The 22,130-nt window shown below is 41.5% G+C and overlaps 1 protein-coding gene across 1 annotated transcript; it reads right to left on the bottom strand.

Annotated features, from left to right (window-relative positions):
- Positions 1–583: 583 nt before the first annotated feature.
- Positions 584–21,159, bottom strand: LOC117449079 (glutamate receptor U1). The gene is made up of 10 exons (XM_034086457.2): positions 21,055–21,159; positions 20,825–20,899; positions 16,545–16,576; positions 14,635–14,814; positions 7,073–7,296; positions 6,763–6,860; positions 5,586–5,800; positions 5,230–5,449; positions 3,552–3,802; positions 584–1,073 (listed from the first exon to the last, which is right to left on the bottom strand). The coding sequence occupies exons 2-10, from the start codon at positions 20,886–20,888 to the stop codon at positions 975–977; spliced, it is 1,383 nt and encodes a 460-aa protein (XP_033942348.1). The 5' UTR covers positions 20,889–20,899; positions 21,055–21,159; the 3' UTR covers positions 584–974.
- Between the last annotated feature and the right edge of the window lie 971 nt (positions 21,160–22,130).

Below are 22,130 nucleotides of genomic sequence, written 5' to 3'. Positions count from 1 at the left end.
AGCAACCTCGGCTGAAGTTACAACTGAGTCTTTGCTGCAACACTATCAAAAATGGTATTATCATAGAGTCTCCTTTAGGCCCACCAGAACCGCCCATGTCTTTCTTTCACTTCGTTGGCAGATATAATTATGGATAAACTTTACATTAAGATAGCTTTACTAGTACAGATATTTAGTGTATGCATTATACCAAATGCAGACACCCCTACCAGGTAACTCAACTGTGTTTAGTGCTGGGCAAGTAGGGTACAGTATGTTCATCAGAGTAGGTTGATTAAGTAAAACTCAGGGAAGTGAAAGAAAACGATTAGCTTAAATATACTAAAAAGCTGTTGGTAAAGTGTCACATTTTAAATACAGTCATTTGATCCATTATGTATATACCAGTATTTATTTGTGCACTTGTAATCAGGGGGTGTTACTACTTTTCTGGAAACTATTATCAGTATTCCTGTTGACTTCTATTCTGTTTTTGTCTCATGTTACATGTCGTATAATGTTTTGTTCTGTTACAATGCAGTCAAAAACAAACACCATTAACTATAAAGTTGAATTGTATACTTTGAAATGAGAGAAAATCTGGGAAAATTTGGGGATTTATTTGGAATATACATACAAATAGAAATCGTTACAAAACTATTTCAGTTCAACAAGAAATATAAACATTAGTAAGGGGATTGGATTTGGATATCTAATATCATGCATCAACATTGAAATAAACCAGAATGATACATATTTGCAGTTTTGAACTCTAAGTATCTTATTTTGTTGCTTAGTACACTGTAGCTGCAAGTGGATGTGTCCCATGTGGTCAACAAGCTATACTAAGAAAGTAGGAGACATACTGAAAACACAGGGCTGATACTACGGAGACACAGAAAGCTAGTGTAGTCTTTTCGAAGGAACAGGACAATGGCTCTCAACTTTTCTCATCTCTGACTATCTTATTAAAAACTAACATGTCAACTTTTCCTCTAAGCTTTGTTCTTGTCTGAATCTTCTTGGTCTGCACTCGCCCGCTTGCTGCCAAATCGTCGGTTAAGCTCTGATGTCAGCACCGAGCAGCAGGATTTCTGTGGAAGGAAAGGTAAAGAAAACGGGGGTTTACATATTGTAACCCTGGGTGTATAAGCACAGGCGGAGCCCTCTACTGGACTCTATGGGTACTACCCTTAACCATGCTATGCAAGCATTCACATACTGAGTTGCATAAACGTAGCCGGCGAATCGGGACGAGCCTACCTGAATGCGCACGCAGGCCCACAGTACATAAGGTGGCTACGTCTCCTGCCTGTCATCCTACACCCTCTTCAGCGAGCGGCATAGGAAAGACAGGGCCCCTAGGTAGAGTGCTCCGCCTGTGCTTATATGACCAGGGTTACAATACGTAACCCCCGGTATATTTCACACAGGCTCCGCCCTCTACTGGACTCTATGGGTACAGTGGGTGGAGCCCTGATGGATAAACTCCCTGTCGTTCAACAACATCGACCCATAACACTGCCCCTGACCGGCTGTTGGTCCCCACAATCACACACGCTTACCTCGTGTAGAGTGTGCATGGGAAATAGTGTGGAAGGAGAGTCCTCCAGTCCTGTACGGGGTTTACAGCATACTACGTTCCATGGGAAAACATAAGCGCACTATGTCCCGGGGGGGGGGGGGGGGTCAGATACCTACTGACCCACAGCCCCCCCCCCCTCTCACCAGTCGTGTGTTGCCCCAGCAAGCACCGACGATGAGAAGGAGTCAGACATGTCCAAGAGATAAGACCTTACGAAGGGGCCTGGCATAGACCAAGACGCCGCCGTGCATATGTCCTCCACACTCACAGCCATACCCCGTGTAGAGTGTGCACGGACCCCAGTGGGGAACGCCCTCCCCGCCTGTCCGTAGGCATGTGAAATGCACTCGCAGAGCCATCCTGTCAGGCGTTTCTTGGACAGAGCTTTACCGGCCACACCCTCCCCAAAGCACACAAACAGCTGTTCAGTGCGCCTAAAGGCAGCCGTGCGCTCTACATAACATGCCAGCGCACGAACCGGGCAGAGGAGGTGTAATTTAGCCTCTCTGGCCCCAATATGGAAGATTAAAGCCCTTAAACTGTATAACCCTCGACCTGAACGAACTCCTTAGCTTCTTGGGAACAAAGGAGGGGTTCGGTCTGAGTGTCGCCCCGCTATGGTCACCCCGGATCAAAAGGCAAGGCAAGTTTATTTATATAGCACCTTTCAACACAAGGCAATTCAAAGTGCTTTACAAAAAACGAAAGACATTAAGAAAATGGCATTTAAAATCAGTCATTAAAAAGAAAAGATAATAAAATAAACATTAAAATAAAAAATACATGGATAAAAGTTACAGTGCAGTTTAAGATGTGAATAGTTCAATTAAAAGCAGCAACAAAAAGAAAAGTCTTCAGCCTGGATTTAAAAGTAGTCAGAGTTGCAGCGGACCTGCAGGTTTCTGGGAGTTTGTTCCAGATATCTGGAGCATAATAACTGAACGCTGCTTCTCCATGTTTAGTTCTGACTCTGGGGACAGAAAGCTGACCAGTCCCTGAAGACCTGAGATCTGGATGGTTCATAATTTAGCAGGAGGTCAGAAACGTATTTTGGGCATAAACCATTCAAAGCTTTATAAACCAGCAGTAGTATTTTTGAAATGTTGCAGATAAGAGATAAACTCAGTGAAAGCACCGCCTGCTGACCAACCAGAGCTCAGTGTGCGGAGTTTAAAGCTATCAAGTCATATTACAGGAGAAAATAAATACAGTTTTAACTGCTGTATGCAGGAAAGACGGCTGGCAAAAATCTGTGAATATGAAAATTAATAGAATATCACCTCCCATCTTCAGAGCAATCTGACTATTATTATGGGTTGATTTACCGAGTTGATAACCAACGTCTTAGGACCGCTTAGCGAGTTCTCGTTTGTTAGGGTTAGTTAAGCCAGGTAACTCAAACATATCCAGGGTCTGTTGAACTGGCTTCGTAGTACAGGGCACAGGTATGGTGTTTTCCATTGCTCTCCATGATAACGTGCTAATATTTACCAGGTACTGTATGATGTTTTCCAATGTTTTACAACTTACTTTAGCACGCTAACGGGCTGACATTTAGCAGGGCTGAATTTTACCTTATTCTCCATTTTAAATGAGCATATTCATATGCTAATGTTTGGTAGGTATGATGTTTCCAATGTTTTGCATCTTAGTTTAGCACGCTAGTGCAGATTTTCTGCAGGTAGGCTATAATGTTATTCAATGTCTTATCTTAGTTAAGCATGCTAACGTGCTAACCTGTGCCAAGCCCTTTACACATGTTGCCATGCTCTTGTTTGACGGACCATTACTCCAAAACCCATGATGGGATGTCATGATTCTCTGATTTGGTCAAACCCCTAGTACTGGGCAAATGTCATGGTGGTGCTATGTCAGGGGACCCTAACAAAGTGAGAATAATGTATTTGCTGGGCACCATATATGTGTGATATGTGTTGATTGTGCTAGATGGGCTCACCTACAGTAACTCTGTGATACTCTTCCCTACCTTGCTATCCTTAGCTTGGTTGTGGGCCCTGGATACAAGCTCCAGCAGGGCCAACAGGAGCCCAACACCCAGGCCCAGGCCCAGGAAGAGAAAGAGGCCCTGGAGGTCGTGTGGCTGCAGGGCCCCGGAGGCATCAGCCCCATCAGCCCCCACACAGCTGGTGGCCCACCACTTGTGCCGCAGAGACGTCAGCTCTCCAGACTCACTGAGCTCCAGAATAGCCAGGGATAGGTTTTTGACCAGCGGGGAACCTGATCATGAAAGAGAGGTGGTGTAATCTAAGAAAGAGACGATCAGCGATAATCTTCTGTAACTTGATTAACTTTAGGATTGACATCAGATGCTAAACCTGCACACCATTCAGCTACAAGAGCATTGATGAGTTCCAAAATGTAGAGGTAAGGGTTTATATTCAGCATTTCAGGTCGTATTCCACACCAAACTGGGATGATAGCTTTTATTAACTCAAGAAAGCAACAATTCCAAAATGCTCACACAAAGTTGTAAGAATACTGTTGTGTACGATATTATCTATGCTTAAAGGGGACCTATCATGCAAAATGCATCTTTGTACGTCTTTTATACATGAATATGTGTCCCCGGTGTGTCAGGGAACTCACCAAGTGTCAGAAAACACAACCCTCTCTCTTTTCCTCCATACCCAAAATCTCTAAAAACGGGGCTGCAATGGATCTGATACAGATTGACGTCAGACTATTTTCAAATCTGTATCAGTGACGAGGAGCTCCGCCTATATGGCCAACTCTCCACCAATCAGGGGAATGAGAGGTTGCCGTGGCATGGTAACAGCATGGTAACAGCATGGAAACATGACTCGTAACTCGGCCCCCTCCTTTGCAGGGGGGCGTGGCCAGCTGCAGCGCTTGCAAGGACAGGGTGGAGGAGAGCAAAATAGAGCGAAATGAGGCATGGCTAAAATGCATGATCTGTTTGGTATTTTGAAAAAGAAAACGTATAAATATAGGCTATGGCCCTACAATATATTATTCAAATATAGCATGATAGGTCTCCTTTAAGCTTTAATAGTTGGCACTAAGTAGTCCAGTCCGAACCACAACAGCCACACGCAAATGTATGTGGACTGTAGTGTAATTTAAGACATGGAGATGTAGTTGTTACCTTTACTTTTACAGTTTTAGTTTGATTCAGGAATTCTAAAAATGTCAGACATAAGACATTTCGGTTTAGTTTATCTACAGGAATGTGTCCTTGGCTTGTCGAAGTAGTCTTTGAACACTCGAAAAAGAACCAAGGTTGAGTGTAGTTTTAAAATTCACAGTTTAAAGGTCACCTATTATGCTATATTTGGGGGATCCAGCTAACCGACTGTATATAGGGGACAATAGGTTGGGGCGTGGGCGGCACGTTGCCAAGAGTTCAATGTAAAGCCAGCCCACATTTCCAATATTACGTTATGTTGGCAGAAAATCTGGATCAGCTCTGTTGAACCCCCGTTTTTAGAGATGTCATGTGGTAAGGAGGAAAAGAGAGGGTTGTATTTTTTGACACACCGGGGCCACATATTTATGTATACAAGACATCAAAAAGTGCATTTTGGAAAATAGGTGACCTTTAAGAAAAAAGTTGTAATCAATGTTTTAACAAACTACACAACCTGTCAGACGCGAAGACATCCCCAAAGTTCAGGACCACCAACCTTCAGGTGCTGCGATGCTGTAGGCTCTCATCGCGATGACTTCCTGTGAACGGTGAAGGTCACAATAGCGAGCCGTTGCCAAATCCAAAGACACAGCTTCACCAATGAAGGCAAAGTTTCCCTCCTGGGCTCGACGAATCCCCTCCTCCATGCTGGACACATAGCTCTTCTTACGCTCCATGTGTTGGTAGATACGGTGGTATACGGGGTTCTTGGAATTCTAGTAAAAAATACAAAATAAAACATTTTAATCTTACCATTGTCCTTAATGCATTCTAAGGCTGCACTAAATCAAGACCACATGTATGAATGAGCTGTAATGACTATGAACTGTATTTAAGAGCGGCCGAATTTGCCTTAAAGAAAGACATGGAGGATCCACCCTCGACGGTGCCATAATCGATGGCATTCTGGTTGGAAAGGTCTTCAAAACTCTCGACAGGGAGTTGTTTGCTGGAGTGAAGCTTTGAGGTGAAGTTGCCAAAGTAGCTGGCCAGAAGCAGAACAGCAAACAGCCACCAGATGGCGCTGACTACACGTCCAGACAGGGCCTTGGGGTGAGGACCAGCACCTGGAGGACAGTGAGGACAGAGAGGAAAGTGAGGACGCTGCACAGGACTGCAGGAAACCAACTCCTTTTAAAGCTAGCACTTATACTCATATAAATGTAAGCTCGATACCGAATACAGACACGGTTCACTGACAATGATCACAACATTGAGTTGTTGATGTTGTTTTCGTGTGATGTTATTGAAATATGACTGATCTGACTCAAAATTCCCTTTGTAAAATACTTCTCAAAAAATCACTTTCCACCAATCTTTGAGAATGTAAAACGTAATGGTAATGCATGGTGCATCAAGTTTACCAAAACTTTACAACATTGAAAATGTTCATCATTGAATTTATAACTGTATTTGTATTTCCATTAATGCAAAGAGTTAATAAGAGTACAATTTCAGGTATTAAACAAAGATGTAGGGTACCAATTCCTCTTTAGATGTATGTATTTTTATTGAATATTTTGACTGTAAATAAAGATATTAAATTATTGGGTATAATCCTACACTACAGTACTGTAAATCCTAAATATATAAGCTACATTTCTAAGCCATTTTGTCATACTGTGAATTCATAAGGTCTCCACCGTTCTGAGAGAGCCTGCAGAAGGAGAGACAGCAGTGTGTGTGTGTGTGTGTGTGTGTGTGTGTGTGTGTGTGTGTGTGTGTGTGTGTGTGTGTGTGTGTGTGTGTGTGTGTGTGTGTGTGTGTGTGTGTGTGTGTGTGTGTGTGTGTGTGTGTGTGTGTGTGTGTGTGTGTGTGTGTGTGTGTGTGTGTGTGTGTGTGTGTGTGTGTGTGTGTGTGTGTGTGTGTGTGTGTGTGTGTGTGTGTGTGTGTGTGTGTGTGTGTGTGTGTGTGTGTGTGTGTGTGTGTGTGTGTGTGTGTGTGTGTGTGTGTGTGTGTGTGTGTGTGTGTGTGTGTGTGTGTGTGTGTGTGTGTGTGTGTGTGTGTGTGCGCCTGCTGGGCAGTTTACCTTGCAGAGTCAGACCCCCGGTGAGGTACCAGAAGCTGTGTAGCAGAGTGAAGCTGTGCTCCTCTGTCTCTGGCTCCGCCCATTCTGTGGGACTGATCCTGCAGACAAAAAGGTAAGGCCTCAGAACCAGCACTGATTTGTATATCGGGATGTGGAAACGTGCTTCACAAACATGCACTTCTCCTACATTGTAAAGAGTAGCTTTGAACCCTCATATTCGGATACAATACACACTTGAACACAACGCGTCTCAGTCCCAAATCTGAATCAAATTGTTTGATGACAATTTCTTTGGACATTTTGCACTTACCTGCCCACCAGGAATATGCAGAAACCTGTCAACAGGAAGGCGATGAGGATGCCCCCCCACATGCTGGGGGAGAAGGGGGACAGCAGGCTGAAGCTGCTCCCTTCAGAGGCCTTGTCTCTGCGCAGGAGGAAGCTGAGGCCTGTCTGCATGAAGGGGGTGGTCATGTCCACAAACTGCTCCCTGGTGGCCGTGAGGGTCAGCGAGGCCACGGCCAGGTCCGCCTCCTGATGGGGGGGGGGGGGGGGGGGGGGGCACAAGGTTTCGAATAACCATATCGTTTATGTTTGATAACCATTTCAATTGACCACTTGCAAGCCAAATACTGTATATATTTGACAATGGGATTGGTAAAGTTGAATTAATTCATATATTCTTGAAAACTTCGGGTGTTTAGATCAGGTTGTACTGATTGCACCAGTTTGGGATGCCACATTTAAAGCAATTAAGAGCTTCTGTAAAAGCTTATACATACACAAAGATATACTCAATTAAATATCCATGCTGTTTCATTTATATGAGCTCCCCACATGTACCATTATGAATATTTTGGGTAAGCTAAAACACACATTACAAAGTGTAGTTTATGCTCCAACAGGATTGTGCTTAGTGCTGCGTACCGGTACGCCGAACCGGTACTGGACTTGTAAAAAGTTTCGGTTCAAGTCCGGTTAAAACCGGAACGTCGGGAACCGGTACTTCGACTCGCAAAAAAACTAGCACTTACGTATATTCTGGTGTCTGTGGTTATTTAAACATTCCCTGATAAACGCTATTCAGCGTCAATAAATGAGTGCTAATCCCAGTGTGCTCAGTGTACAACATCACATGTCATTTCACCTTCGATTCACGGTTTGAAAACGTAGCATTTCGCCACATGCTAATGCTAACCGGAAGTGAAGAATTTTCAGAATAAATGTATTAAGTTAAGTATTAAGGCTCTTATCTCTCTGCTGATACAGTGCAGACGCTTGTCTGCTTGCTCTTGCCTCTGGTTACTTTTTATGCTGATTTTCCTATTCTTATTGTCTGAAAACTTCGAGCAGCGGCTCCTGGACATTAACTTATCACTGGGACAGTTCATCTTCGTAAATAGACGGAGGATTTCAGCCATATTTCAACATTTTTACGACGACCTCAGTCTTACAGTAGCGTGGCCTAGCAACAGCTAAAGCCTGGTAGGCTACTGCATGCTATTTAGCTTAAGCTAGTTGGTAGCAAAATGCCTCCGTTCTCCACAGATGACTTCCACAAACTTCTACAGAAGATGGCTGTGTTGGAAATGAAAATGCAACGGTTGGAAGTTAACGTGGAAGTGAATGGACTATGTCGTGGGAATGACACCACTTTAACAGTGTTGCAAAATAATGAAAAAGGGTATGCTAACTCACAGCTAGTTAGGAGCTACAAGGATTCCAAGGAACAGGAGGGCTGTGTACTGGGTAATAAATCTACAAGTGGTAGTCCTCCCTGGGACTCTCTGGGTGCAAGGCCGAAGAGTAAATCATTCTCATGGGATTTGGGAGGACGGATAACAGGCAGAGCCCAGCGCTCTGAAATCTGTGATGCGACCGGCTGGCCTGCATTGTTATCACCCAGGAAGAGCGCCTCTTCAACCCATATTCATACTAGGAAACAGCCGTGGACAGCTGCTAAAGGGAGAACTACAAACAATCCTCCTAAACCACCAAGTGTGCCAATCCAGAACAGATACGCTCCGCTGACCGAGAACCGGAGATCTCTTTCTGATGACCTGGATAACCCGTCCTCTTCACACAGCAGGGTAAGGACCAATAGCTACTCCAAAAGTAAAAGGCTAGAGGCAAAGCTAACGACTGGGCCTGAAACTCTGATTGTGGGTGACTCTGCTGTAAGAGATGTAAAAGGTCTGTGTAGTAAGAACAACACCAAAGTACTCTGTTTTCCCAAGGATGTGATCTCTGACTTGGCTGAGAAGATTCTGCATATTGGGGCTGAACATCAGACTGTGAAGAATGTGGTACTGCACATTGGAACAAATGATGTTGTGAAACAAGAGTCAGAAGTGCTGAACAAAGACTTTAAATGTCTGTTGGAAACTGCCAGCTCTCTAAATGCAGAGGTGTTCATCAGTGGCCCTCTACCGCCAGTCAGAAGAGGAGTGGAGAGATTCAGCAGATTGTTTGCACTGAACACCTGGCTTTCAACTGTCTGTACTGACCATGCTGTTCATTTTATTGACAATTTTAACTTTTTCTGGGACCGCAGACATCTTTTCAAGGCAAATGGAGTTTGCCTGAACAAGTCAGGAGTAAAATTGTTTATCTCTAACATATTCAACTGCCTGTGTCATCAATCTGTTCCCTCTGCCAGGGACAAGCGGCAAGAGGAATCAAAACAGGAGAAAGACGCAACACATCGCTCAGAAAACCCTGAAGAATTATCACTGCACCCGCCTGAGGAATGTTCTGATTATGTGAGACATATGAGACACACGGAGGAGTCTCCACACACACGGAGGAGTCTCCACACACACGGAGGAGTCCCCACCGCACGTCACCCCCCTTTGAGGATACTCCGTTCACCCTTTCACCCTCGTCCACCATCCTGGAGATCGTTGAACACATGAAGGAGATACAGAGGGCTGGCACCGATTCCTTCCTGGATTTCAAAGACCAAACAAAGGCGATACGCAGGGCTGGCAGCATGTCCTTTACCCCCGCTCCTCAACGACGCCCACCAAAATCACCGCAGTCTTCATCACCGCGCCTACGTCAACCACCTCCCCCCCCTGGCAGCATGTCCTTTACCCCCGCACCATCTCCCCCGTCTCCTGATAAGGATGTGTGTGTACAAAACGCAACAAACTCTTACTGATATGTGATGGGTCCAGGCTCAAGGGCGTATGGCACTATCAACTCTTTCCAGGACATGCCGGGGCCCTGCCTGCCTATAGCTTTGCCGATATCTGTGTTGATAGGTAATAGATTAAGAGCGGTGAATCATCTTAGATACAGGAAGTGCTCAAACGTTTGTGTGAGTTTATCTAATTTAGCAGTGATTCCATGTCAGCCACAGCTTGTTACAAAAAACCTGACTGATAGTGTGTTTAACGAACTTAAACTAGCTTTATTAAATGTCAGGTCTTTGGCAGGAAAAACATTTGTAATCAATGATTTTATCACTGAGCACAATCTCGATTTTATGTTTTTAACAGAAACTTGGATTGAACAAAATAACAGTGCAGCTGTTCTTATTGAATCAACCCCTCCCAACTTTAGTTTTATGAGTCAGGAAAGAATGCATAAGAAAGGGGGTGGAGTTGCTATTCTGTTCAATGATTCCCTTCAATGCAGGAAGACATCGTATGGAAACTTTGATTCTTTTGAATATGTGGCCCTTCAGCTGAAATGCTCCTCTCGAGCTTTGTTCCTAAATATCTATAGACCACCCAAATACTGTGCAAGCTTTTTTGATGACTTTACTGAACTGCTGTCTATAGTGTGTATTGACTTTGACCGTCTAGTCATTGTTGGTGATTTTAACATCCATGTTGACAACCCCCAGGACAGAGGGGCAAAATAACTATTTTGTGTTCTTGATAGCTATGGACTGACTCAGCATGTGACGGAGCCCACGCACAATAAGGGGCACACTCTGGACTTTCTTACATTATATCAACAGGGTCTGAATATCACTCTATAGGTGCTGTGGTGACTGAGTTGCACTCTTCTGATCGATTCCTGTGTGCTCTATTTCTGTTCACAAAATTTTTCAAAAAGAGATAACCACAAAGCGATATTTAACTGAAAATACTAGGGAAATGTTTACTCAGAATTTTTCTTCCACACTTGCCCCTGCTAACATCTCAGTAAATGAGCTAGTAGATCATTTTAATTCAAAAATTAAACATGTTATAGATGCCATTGCTCCAACTAAGGTAAGGGAAGTGATTTGGAAGAAAATATCTCCATGGAGAAAGGCCATGACCGTGAAAACAGAAAAAAGAGAATGTCGAAAAGCTGAACGCAGGTGGCGAAAAACAAATCTCCAGGTTCACTTTGAAATCTATAAAGAGAGAATTGGCCTTTATAATTTGGAATTGAAAAACGCACGACAATCGTTCTTTTCTAACATCATTACCACAAACTAAAACAACGCACGTGCCTTGTTTGCTACCGTCGACAGACTAACTAACCCCCCAGTGTCAGTAGCCTCTGAATTTCTATCCACCAGGGCGTGCAATGATTTTGCCTCCTTTTTCACTGACAAAATTCAGAAAATCAGACAAGCAGTCAGTGCCTCTGCATCAGGAACAGCAAATGTGTTGTCTCTGTGTCCACCTAATAACAATTCAAGCACCATGACATAATTCCATCAGATTAATGATAAAAACCTAGAGGAGATTATACAACTTCTGAAATCCTCCTCCTGCTGCCTTGATATTATTCTAACAGGATTTTTCAAAGATGTTTTGCCTTGCATGGCATCAGATCTACTTCATATAGTAAACAAATCTCTTCACTCAGGTATTTTTCCACAGGCCCTGAAAACTGCAGTCATTAAACCGCTCTTAAAAAAGAATAATCTAGATGCTTCAGTAATGAACAATTACAGGCCCATATCAAACCTCCCATTTCTAGGTAAGATCATTGAAAAAGTGGTTTTTCAACAGTTGAGTAATTTCTTGCATTTAAATGACTGTTTTGATGTGTTCCAGTCAGGCTTTCGTCCAAACCACAGCACTGAGACTGCTCTTGTAAAGGTCTTTAATGACATCCACTTAAACACAGACAGTGGCAGAACTTCAGTGTTAGTATTATTAGATCTCAGTGCTGCATTTGACACTGTTGACCACAACATATTACTAGACCGACTATAAAACTGGGTGGGACTTTCGGAAACAGTTCTAAATTGGTTTGAATCCTACCTAAAGGACAGAAACAACTTTGTTTCTATAGGTACATACACATCTGAGTTGACAAATATGACATGTGGGGTTCCTCAAGGCTCCATCTTGGGGCCTCTTCTCTTTAACATCTACATGCTACCACTGGCTCAGATAATGAAAAACAACAAAATAAGTTACCATAGCTATGCAGATGACACACACATTTACGTAACCATTTCAGCAGGAGACTATGCCCCAATTCAAACACTGAGTAAGTGCATTAAACAAATCAATGACTGGATGTGTCAGAACTTTCTCCAATTAAACAAATATAAGACTGAGGTAATGGTTTTTGGAGCAAAGTCAGAACGTATAAAAGTGAGCGCTGAGCTTCAGCCTGCAATGTTCAAAACAACAGATAAAGCCAGAAATCTAGGTGTAGTCATGGACTCTGACCTGAGTTTCAATAGTCACATTAAAACAGTTACTAAAGAAAATGTCACAGCAGGATTTGGAAAAACTTGTCCATGCTTTTATCTTCAGTAGACTCGACTACTGCAATGGTGTCTTCACAGGTCTCACTAAAAAATCTATTAGAAAGCTGCAGCTGATTCAGAACGCCACTGCTCGAGTCCTCACTAACACTAAGAAAGTGGATCGCATCACTCCTGTTCTGAAGTCTTTACACTGGCTTCCTGTGTGTCAAAGAATAGATTTCAAAATACTGCTGCTGGTTTATAAAGCACTGAATGGTTTAGGCCCAAATTACATTTCTGACCTCCTGCTAAATTATGAACCATCCAGATCTCTCAGGTCTTCAGGGACTGGTCAGCTTTCTGTCCCCAGAGTCAGAACTAAACATGGTAAAGCAGCGTTCAGTTATTATGCTCCAAATATCTGGAACAAACTCCCAGAAACCTGCAGGTCCGCTGCAACTCTGACTACTTTTAAATCCAGGCTGAAGACTTTTCTTTTTGTCGCTGCTTTTAATTGAACTATTCATATCTTAGTAACTTTTGTCCATGTATTTTTTCTTAATGTCTTTCAGTTTTTGTTTTTGTTTTAATGTTTCTTTTATTATCTTTTACTGTTTTTAAATGCCTTTATCTGAATATCTTTCATTTTTGTAAAGCACCTTGAATTGCCTGGTGCTGAAAGGTGCTATATAAATAAACTTGCCTTGCCTTTCCTTGCCTTGCCTTGCCTTGCTTTGCCTTGCCTTGCCTTGCCTAAGTTAATAGTGTGAACTTCCGGTTTTTTCAGAATAAAACTTAAATTAAATAGTGTATTTAATTCAAAATTACACCATATCAACATTGATTTTAATTTCTAACAGTATGTATGTACATCACTATGTATGTAGTATGTACTGTATAATGTACACATGTAGAGTTGTATAAAATACATGGTGTACAGACAGTACAGTACACTCTGACTGTACAGTCACTACAGTGTAGCCTATACTGTATAGTAGGTGTGTAATGCGTATAGTCTACTTTACACTCTACCTTTCAGCAATGTTTTAGGGATTTAGGCTCAGTCAGCTCAGGGACTGTTTGGTTACTTTAGTTTGGTAAATGAAATAAATGTTTGAACTTTGTAGTAGTTCAAACTTCACTGCTGGACCCAGGCGAATAGCACAACATTAAGGCCTATCCTGTCACTTTACAAGCAAGCTCTCAAATTTTTGACAAAAAACCAAAGCTATACCACCATTGCAAAATCCTGGACAAACATAACCTGCTCAGCTGGGAAAATATATTAAAACACACTGATGCATGTCTCATTTTTAAAATTCTAAACGGCAAGGCACCCCCACCACTCACTTTTATACAACAGAAAAATTCAAACAGTAGAACCACAAGGTCTGCCCTAAGAGGGGACTGTGTAGTCCCTCTTAGGTCCAGTTCCTTTGGCAAACACTGTTTCTCTGTGAGGGCATCTACACTCTGGAACACAATACCAATACAGATCAGGAATAACACCTCATATCATACATTTAACCACAATCATAAGAACTGGCTTTTAAACAATCAAAAATGTGAACACTTTTAACTGAATCAAGGTATGATGATATTTCATCTGTTTGCATGTTTGTTTGTTCCTCTCTATTGTTGTACTACTGTTCCTATTTATTGTTGTACTGCTATTTATTTATTCTTGTACTGATGTTGTCTGCTGTACTCTATTTAATTATGTTTTTATTTTCTAGTCTTGTTGTGGTCAGTTAACATCTTGCCAAGGACAACAGTTGAAAATTAGCCTGCTGGCTAATACTGGCTCATTTACAGCAATGTGAATTAATGTGCACTGTCCTTTAAATAAAATAAACAAACAAACAAACAACAAACTGTAGTTGCTGTCATAAGTCATTTGTAGACTAAGTGGCAAAAAGTGTTTTTTTTACATTTGTACTTTGTAGAGAAATGTAGACACAAGTTGGAAGGGAGCATAATAAACCTGATAAGTTTTAATTTGAGTTGATTATGAGTTAATTTTCAATTGATAATTAGCTCACAATAAGTTCACTTTAGTTACTCACACAACTTGACACAAGCCATGGGTTCAGGTCCGGACTTATAAGTCCGGACCTGAACCTCTGGACTTGAGTCCGGACCTGAACCTGAATGTGAGTCCAGGTACGCAGCACTAATTGTGCTGCTATACTTTAAGCAGAGCCAGCACTGTGACCCACCCCTCTGATGACCTCCCCGATCATCCCGTTCCACTTCCCGCTGGCGTCCATGGCTCCGTAGCGGTTGTCCTTCACCAGCTGCAGCTTGTAGCTGAAGCCCAGCCTCTTGGAGAGCTCAGAGATCAGGTCGATGCAGTATCCCTCCAGCTCGGGGCCTTTGCTCATGATGTACGGATCTTGCTGAGGAGAACAGAACAAACAAATGATTTCCTCATGGAGTATACATTGAGGGGGAGCTAGACGCAGCAACAGTTAAGGCAACACCATCCTTTAAAGATGACGAGGATATCTTTTTAAAAGATTAAATCAATATATTGGTTATCTTTTGGATAATCTTATGATTTTAGAATGTTTGTGATTTCCTTCCTTGTGCATTGTTTTAAATGTGGGGATATATCAAGATGGGAGGGATCATTAAAATGGAATATTTTTTGCATAAAACATATTGTACCTATTTGTCATTATCATTTATATCAGTTATGATTACTTTGTACTCATCAAGGTCCCTTTTGGAGATCTGGAAACACGTGACTTTGATACAACAATGTCAGCCGAGGTAAAAACAGGAGCAGTCAGACCATCTGTCTAATCCAACAGTTCATCCTGATAATAATCCACTCTATTCAGGGATAGGGCTGAAAGTGAGGGCACTCAAATGTTATAATCCCTGAATGAACAGAAAAACTGTAAAGAACTTTTATAGGTACAGTTAGGGAAAGTTGGAAAAGGAAGAGTGACTATATGTTAACTATACTAGTTTTTTGACCCCATTTATTATAGACAAGAAGCTGGGATGGGAAGTGGACGTTGTCCCTGTTACCACTTTTGCTACGGTTTTAAAGCCTTGAGTTGAGGATTGTAGTCATTGTTATCTTGGGTTTGTGCCGTCTCCATCAAGTTCTTTTGGAGCTCATATCAACTGAACGCTGAACGACATTTATAGGCAACCAAAATAGTTGCCTACTAGTTGCTGCTCTATCATCAATTTCCCTCTAAATAGGAACATGATGCTGTATTAAAAAAAGACATGGAACCAGTAATTGAGCCAACAATTGCATTATAAAAATATTTCGTGAGGAAATAAAACCAGTGAGAAGTAGGTTGTTTTTCTTGTATAAATATTTGCAGTGCCCCCTGCTGGCCATTATAAACACATGCTGGTTTCTCTCCTGTCATTGAAAAAGACCTTTCAAGAATTGAAAACAAACTGTGAAAGGGTTGAAGTTTTAAGAAGAAAACTTGGATAAGAGCCAGAGCGGACAATGCAGTGGTAGCAACCTGTCAATCACAAGGTAGCCCCGCCCTAAAGTGTAAACTTTATTGTCCATTTTACTCTAAATAGAACCATCATTTACAAATGAACATGATGATGTATTGAAGAAGACTTGAAACTAGCAATTAAGACAATTATGTCATTAGGAAAATATTTACTTAGGTAATAAATCAAGTGAGAGGAAGGTTGATGTTCTTATAGACTTCCATACAATACTTCTCTACTGTCCGTTCTGCTCCTGATATACTGAAGCTTTTCTTGCAAATGCAAAAACACTTATTTGCACAACCAACCACCTAAAAGTAGGGATCATTTACATGCACACAAAGTATATATCAGAAGCTAAAACTCTCATGATAACAAAATAAATAGAATCGGCTTATATAAAGCCCGGTAACATCCTGTCTGATGTTCTGACTGATCATGTTCCTTCACCTCAGGGATCTACACCCCTTTGCTTTCTCTAAACTTTGCCAGTACAATTGTATAGTTCAAGTAAGAGAAATGATGACCAAACTACCAAATTATAAACCTTTTTTAGTGAACCAGAATGACTCTTAGTAATTACATTTATGTTTCACAGATGGCTCTGCCACTTTGGCATTCTCAAGCAGAGAGTGGCACAAAGAAAGAATACCTTTATAGTGGTGATGGATAACTCCTTGGCATCTAGAATGGAAAACAAAAACAAGCATCACAATCAATTATCTGTAAAGAAGCAAGTCGATATAATTAAGCATGAGCAGCAGCACAAAGATGAGAAGATTTAGACTAAGCCTGTTCCTTGGCTTATTAGGGGTTTAGGGGAGCAGCCTCTGAAAGCCTAATGAAGCATATTGTTGCTTTGAGTCCCCTTCATGTGTTTTTCTCTCAGCCACAGTCATAAATAAGCCAAACAGCCAGTGCAGGACAAAGACAGTCTTTTGGTCTGTTGTTTTTCAGGAGACCTGGAGAAAGGGGCTCCATAGTGAGGTACAGAGCGAGGGGGGGTGACTGGGCCTCCAATGGGGGATCAAAGTTGGGCTGTTGCTCCAGAACCCCCCCCCAACCCCCATGTAATCCAAGCAGAAGATGAACCCCATCCCCTGACATTCCCCAAGACTCTCAGAGTTGTTTTTCTTTTAGCTGTAACTGTGACCAATGGCATTCCCAGCGTGTCCAGAGTGCCCTAACATGCCCTGCCAGGGTCCGTGGAAGGAGGGTGGGGGGGAAAACGGAGGTGCCAGGGGTGCAAGTTCCTCATAATTGCGTGCCATGACAAAAGAGGAGCCTGGTTGTGTCATTTAGAGCTCATGACACCCCATCACCCTCCTCTGGGGAAGATGGCAGGACCGTGATGTGCGGAGATGGCTGTCAGTTCTCCGCCTGCAGAGTCTCCGTCCCACATGGTTAACTGATTGATCTCAGTGCTTTCTGGACCACAGCTAGGACGTAGCCCCTCCACTGGTGAGAAATGGGATGCTGCCCCGCTCTGCTTTGATTCGACTCCAGCAGGGTCAGCGGGCAGGGAGTCAAATGTGAGGAATCACTTCGGGAGCGTGACCCAGCCAGAGCCCGCTGGCACCGGGCCGGGTTAGTTCTGTGGACAGGGAGCAGAGCCATGGCTGCTCTGGCAACACATCCTCACTCCCAGGTCGGCCTATGTTGACGTTATGTCAAGTCCCCTGTGTCGGCTTTTTCCAACGCAAGGGGGGGGGCCTTAGAGTCCATTTTCAACGCAAGGGGGGGGGCCCTTAGCGTCCATTTTCAGCTTTCCGGGATGTCCATATGATTCTTTGGACGCTCATGGAAGCACGGCATTCGTTTGTGTCGACTGCCCTTAAAGGCAATGTGAGCGTCCATTCTCATTGGATAACGGAGAATTGTACACCCGGAAGTAAGTATTCCCCTTACTGTCGATTAATTTTACAGTGATATCTGCACTACTCATCGACAAAGAAATACCAGATTATCCTTGTTAATTACACAACATTGATTGGTTTAAATTGTGTGCAATGCTTTTGTATTTTTTCCCTTCGATTCGGAGAAACAAATATTTTTTCGGAGTAACGGATGGCAGAAGACACTACAGTACCCAGAATCCCCAGCTATCGTTTGGACTACACCATGTGCTCTGTTTGACATCACTTGATCTTCAAATTTCTCCCTGCAGAAAAAAAAACATGGCCGAACTTCGTTTTATTCTCGGTATAAAAGGCCTATTTTAAAGTTAGTTTGGCCATTAAAATGCGTTTTGATGTCATTTGATGCGAGAAATATGAGTTGTTATTTCAGATTATGTGTGCAGTGGATATACACGATCTTTAGTTTGCTAGTTATTACGAAGTTTACTTCAGGAAATTGATAGCCTACGTTATTTTCCCCTGTGCAATTCCAGCACATCGTCATTAACAAATACCGGAAACAGACCGAAAACATTTAAAAAAATAATAATACTTTATTCCGAGTGTGCTTGCTTTTCTCTTTGAAAGTCATCACATAACGGCATTGTAATACACGGTTCGGCTGCATTACATATTACATATCTGCCGTAGTTCTGTATTTATAGAGCCCTGATGAGAAGACTTCTAGACAAACATGAGGAACTGAAAACGTGACGTGGATCATAAATATATCAGCCATTAAACAACATCTTACATTTCTTTTCACACAATACGTCTCCTTGCAGTATCAACACTAATTCGGCTGACTTTTATATTTGATCCAATTGGTAGATAGGCTGTATTTACACCATAAAGGTGCACAGCTGATATAAAGGGACACCTAGTGGTTAAGCATGTTATTGAATTTCATTATTTTTATTATTAGATATTAATAGGATCCCTATAAAGTATATTCATTACTCGTTATTCTCTACTAATAGTTAATTAAAGACTGTATATAATGACTATTTTGCACATCCCTTTCAAGATTTCAAGATTTTCTAAGGTTTATTGACATATCATATAGGCCTACACAACTATGGTGTAGTTCTGCACTGAATGAAAAACTTGGGTCGCAGGTTCCTCAACAGTGCATTACAAGACATCTATCAATATGTGTGCATACCTCCAGCAATGTTAACTATGTTGAAGCACTTATTTTAACTGATATTATACATAATGTATTATACTCTTATAAGATGTATGTAGATATTTCGTCTCCGGCCTTGTCAGGTTTTGAACAATCAATAAATAAAGAACACAGAATTGTTGAATATAAAACACAGAATTTGTGTGATTATACTAAATGATTTACAAATAAACACCACTACATATTTAACTGTTACACATGCTGATGTAACGCAAATGTTCCAACTTGGGATCAATAAAGTATATCTTATCTTAAACTGATCGATGGCTCCTGCCATATTTGCAAAATGTGCCTCTGAACCTTGACACGTGAATGTTTCAGGCTTATCAATTAATGTAATGTAATGTTATCACAGGGGTCACACACATAAGACCAGCTGTTAAATAAAGCTCTTCTGACCTTAGCTGGCATGTGTGTATATTAATGCTGCCCACTGTGGGCACAAGCAATTTTCACCCATTTATTAATTATATGTTTTAAATGTAAGTGTTTCCTATCCCCTAAACCTCCAGGGATGTACACAGTTTAATACTGGCAACTTCTTATTATGGGAAATACGAAAGCGTCTTTTAAAACTGCAACTCCCAGTAGAGACGTGCCATAGATAGAGAACATGTTGCGAAACAGAATAGCCAGCATGTGTAGTTCTGGGGACAGGGTGGGGGAGGGGGTTACGCGGTGGACCCGTTCAAATCCAGTTTTGAACAGTCTGCCGTGGTTCCATCCCATTTCAAGTGCTGTTCGAGGCTCGGTAACCCTCGGAGCACACTCTCCAATCACAGAGCTTGAGGACTATCACGGGGTTTGTCAAACAGAGCACATGGTGTAGTCCAAACAATAGCTGGGGATTCTGGGTAGTGTAGTGTCTTCTGCCATCCTTTAGTCCGAAAAAAGATTTGTTTCTCACACGGCGGTAATTTTTGAGCGGGAACACCATGGGTGTTACAAAGTTGACTAAATCATCCAAAATGCAATGAAAGTGGTCGTCAGCAATTGTATATGTTCAAAGGTCTACTGTGAAGGATATCATAAAGCCTTAATGCAATCGAATGTAAAACAAAAAAGTTATGATTGATGAAAGTAGTAAATCGGTCAGATTTGACCTGAAGACAACAGGAGGGCTAAACTGTGTTTTAAACATGATTATATCAACATCCCTCACTTTTGAGTTTACAGGATATATCATTATTTTTTGGGGATAGTGCACCTTAATCACCAATTTATGAATCAAAAACTACAAAACCTAGCAGAAAGTGAGCAGTTTGCATAACGTTGATGGAATAAAGGCACCATAAAGGGAAACTTATGTTATTTTCACTTTGCCTATTTAGCACTTAGAGGCAGTAACATTAAAACTCCAACAATTTTGTTAGCTATTAAGTTAAAACAGCACTGACTATTGCAGGTACAGTTGTGGGATGCATTCATGACATGAAGAGCATCAAGTGAAACAGGTTCATCCATCACACATATCCCAGCTCAACACAATGGCAAGTCAATGAGGACAATGTTATTAACTTATTACACAATGAACATTAGTAAAAGTCCTGAATGAGATGTATTTTTTTGGCAATGCAAATCACATGACACATATACAAAGACAGCTTGTTTAGCGTGTACCTTGGCCATTAAAAAGAAAATTAAAGAAAAGTTGCTCTTAAAAATGTAACTTATGCAGCAGCACTTACAATGTATTGCTTGTTTGAATTACATTTGTCAGCACTTTTTCTTGTTGTTCTGAGTTATGGCTTATCGCACATCGCTCTGGACAAAAGCGTCAGCTAAATGCAATGTAAAGTCCGAAGGAGCATGTTCCATGTGTGTCAGTGTCAGGTTGTTTCTCACCTGCAGTCGCTGTCCCTGCAGTCAGAGCCGCCACACAGAACATCAGAGACATGAAGCCTGCCATGCTGCCAACACCTGAAACAACACCAGATGTGCACACGGCTCATTTCAGGGACGATTTGCCTGATCATGTTACAAATATTTAAATATTACTCAGTGATGTTCATAGTAGAAACAAATACTTTAATACAATGCTGACACAAGTTATGAATAAAACAAATGTGGCTTACCTCTGTAGCGTCAGTTGGCGTGTGAATTATAACCCTTGATTTATTTAGAGTCTTGGAAGTGTGCAGTGGGACTGTTTGTGAGCAGGAGAGTGGGGTTTATATGGGAGAGGAAGGGAGGAGACAGAACCCCAAAAGGAGTATTCACTCGTGACTGTTTAGCAAGTACTTTGGCAGAAAAAAGTTAGATATAATATCATGTTCCTGGAGCAGGATGTAGTATACACCCACATTCTAGTTTGAAGGATATATATTTTTATGTGTTCTTTCTTCCACCATTTCAACTCATAACAAAACAAGTTTTTTTTAACTGTAAAACCCTAGAGTTACTTGAAAAAATACATAATCAGATTACTGGTAATTCAAATAAAAATGTAAACAATGGGGATTACTAGCAAGATAACAATGCAACAATAGATTCAAGATTAACATCAAAATAGTATCCAAGTACTGCCTGGGTTTACTTTTTGGTCCTAATTCAGGCTACCTTCATTCTTTATTTTAAAATGTTTTCAAGTAAATGAACACCTCATCATTTAACTAAATGATGAGTTTGCTTCTAATTCAAGTTAAACTGAAACAGCATTTGTTAACTTTACTATTCTGTAGGCCACGCCTATAAATTAAGAGACACATTTTTGGAGTGTGTGGGAGAGAAACTCTCTCAGAACAGTAACATGCTTTAAAACTTATATAACACCGTACAGGAAAGGGAACAACCCAAAAACTCCTAAATCTTTCTTGAAACACAGCAACTGAAAACATGTGAAAAAAGAGAAAACATCAGCTCAGTTAGTGATCGGCTTTTAATTGAAACTGAGCCGTTGTGTTCATCAGTAAAGTGGAACTTCAGTGTGAACTATTCATATCTTAAACTGCACTGTAACTTTTTATTCATGCATTATCTTTTACTGTTTTTAAATGCCTTTGTCTGAATGTCTTTCATGTTTGTAAAGCACCTTGAATTGCCTTGTGTTGAAAGGTGCTATATAAATAAACTTGCCTCGCCTATGTTTGTCTTGGAAAATCCTACTTGCTTTAGCAGAAGCTAAGAACTCAAATTGATTTTTTTCAAAACA

This window comes from Pseudochaenichthys georgianus, chromosome 7, assembly GCF_902827115.2.
Source record: "Pseudochaenichthys georgianus chromosome 7, fPseGeo1.2, whole genome shotgun sequence".
NCBI classification, from domain to species: Eukaryota; Metazoa; Chordata; class Actinopteri; order Perciformes; family Channichthyidae; genus Pseudochaenichthys; species Pseudochaenichthys georgianus.
The sequence above is the reverse complement of the archived record's forward strand: the minus strand, read 5'-3'. Positions and strand labels throughout refer to the sequence as shown.

Bases quoted from the DNA above. Each gene is read 5' to 3' on its own strand.
- LOC117449079 (XM_034086457.2), bottom strand. From the start codon at position 20,888: ATGGCAGGCTTCATGTCTCTGATGTTCTGTGTGGCGGCTCTGACTGCA. The intron at 6,861-7,072 runs GTAAGTGCAAAA...TTTTGTCTGCAG, and splicing joins TGCATATTCCTGGTGGGCAG to GATCAGTCCCACAGAATGGG. The intron at 1,074-3,551 runs GTAGGGAAGAGT...TTCCTTCCACAG, and splicing joins ACCAAGCTAAGGATAGCAAG to AAATCCTGCTGCTCGGTGCT.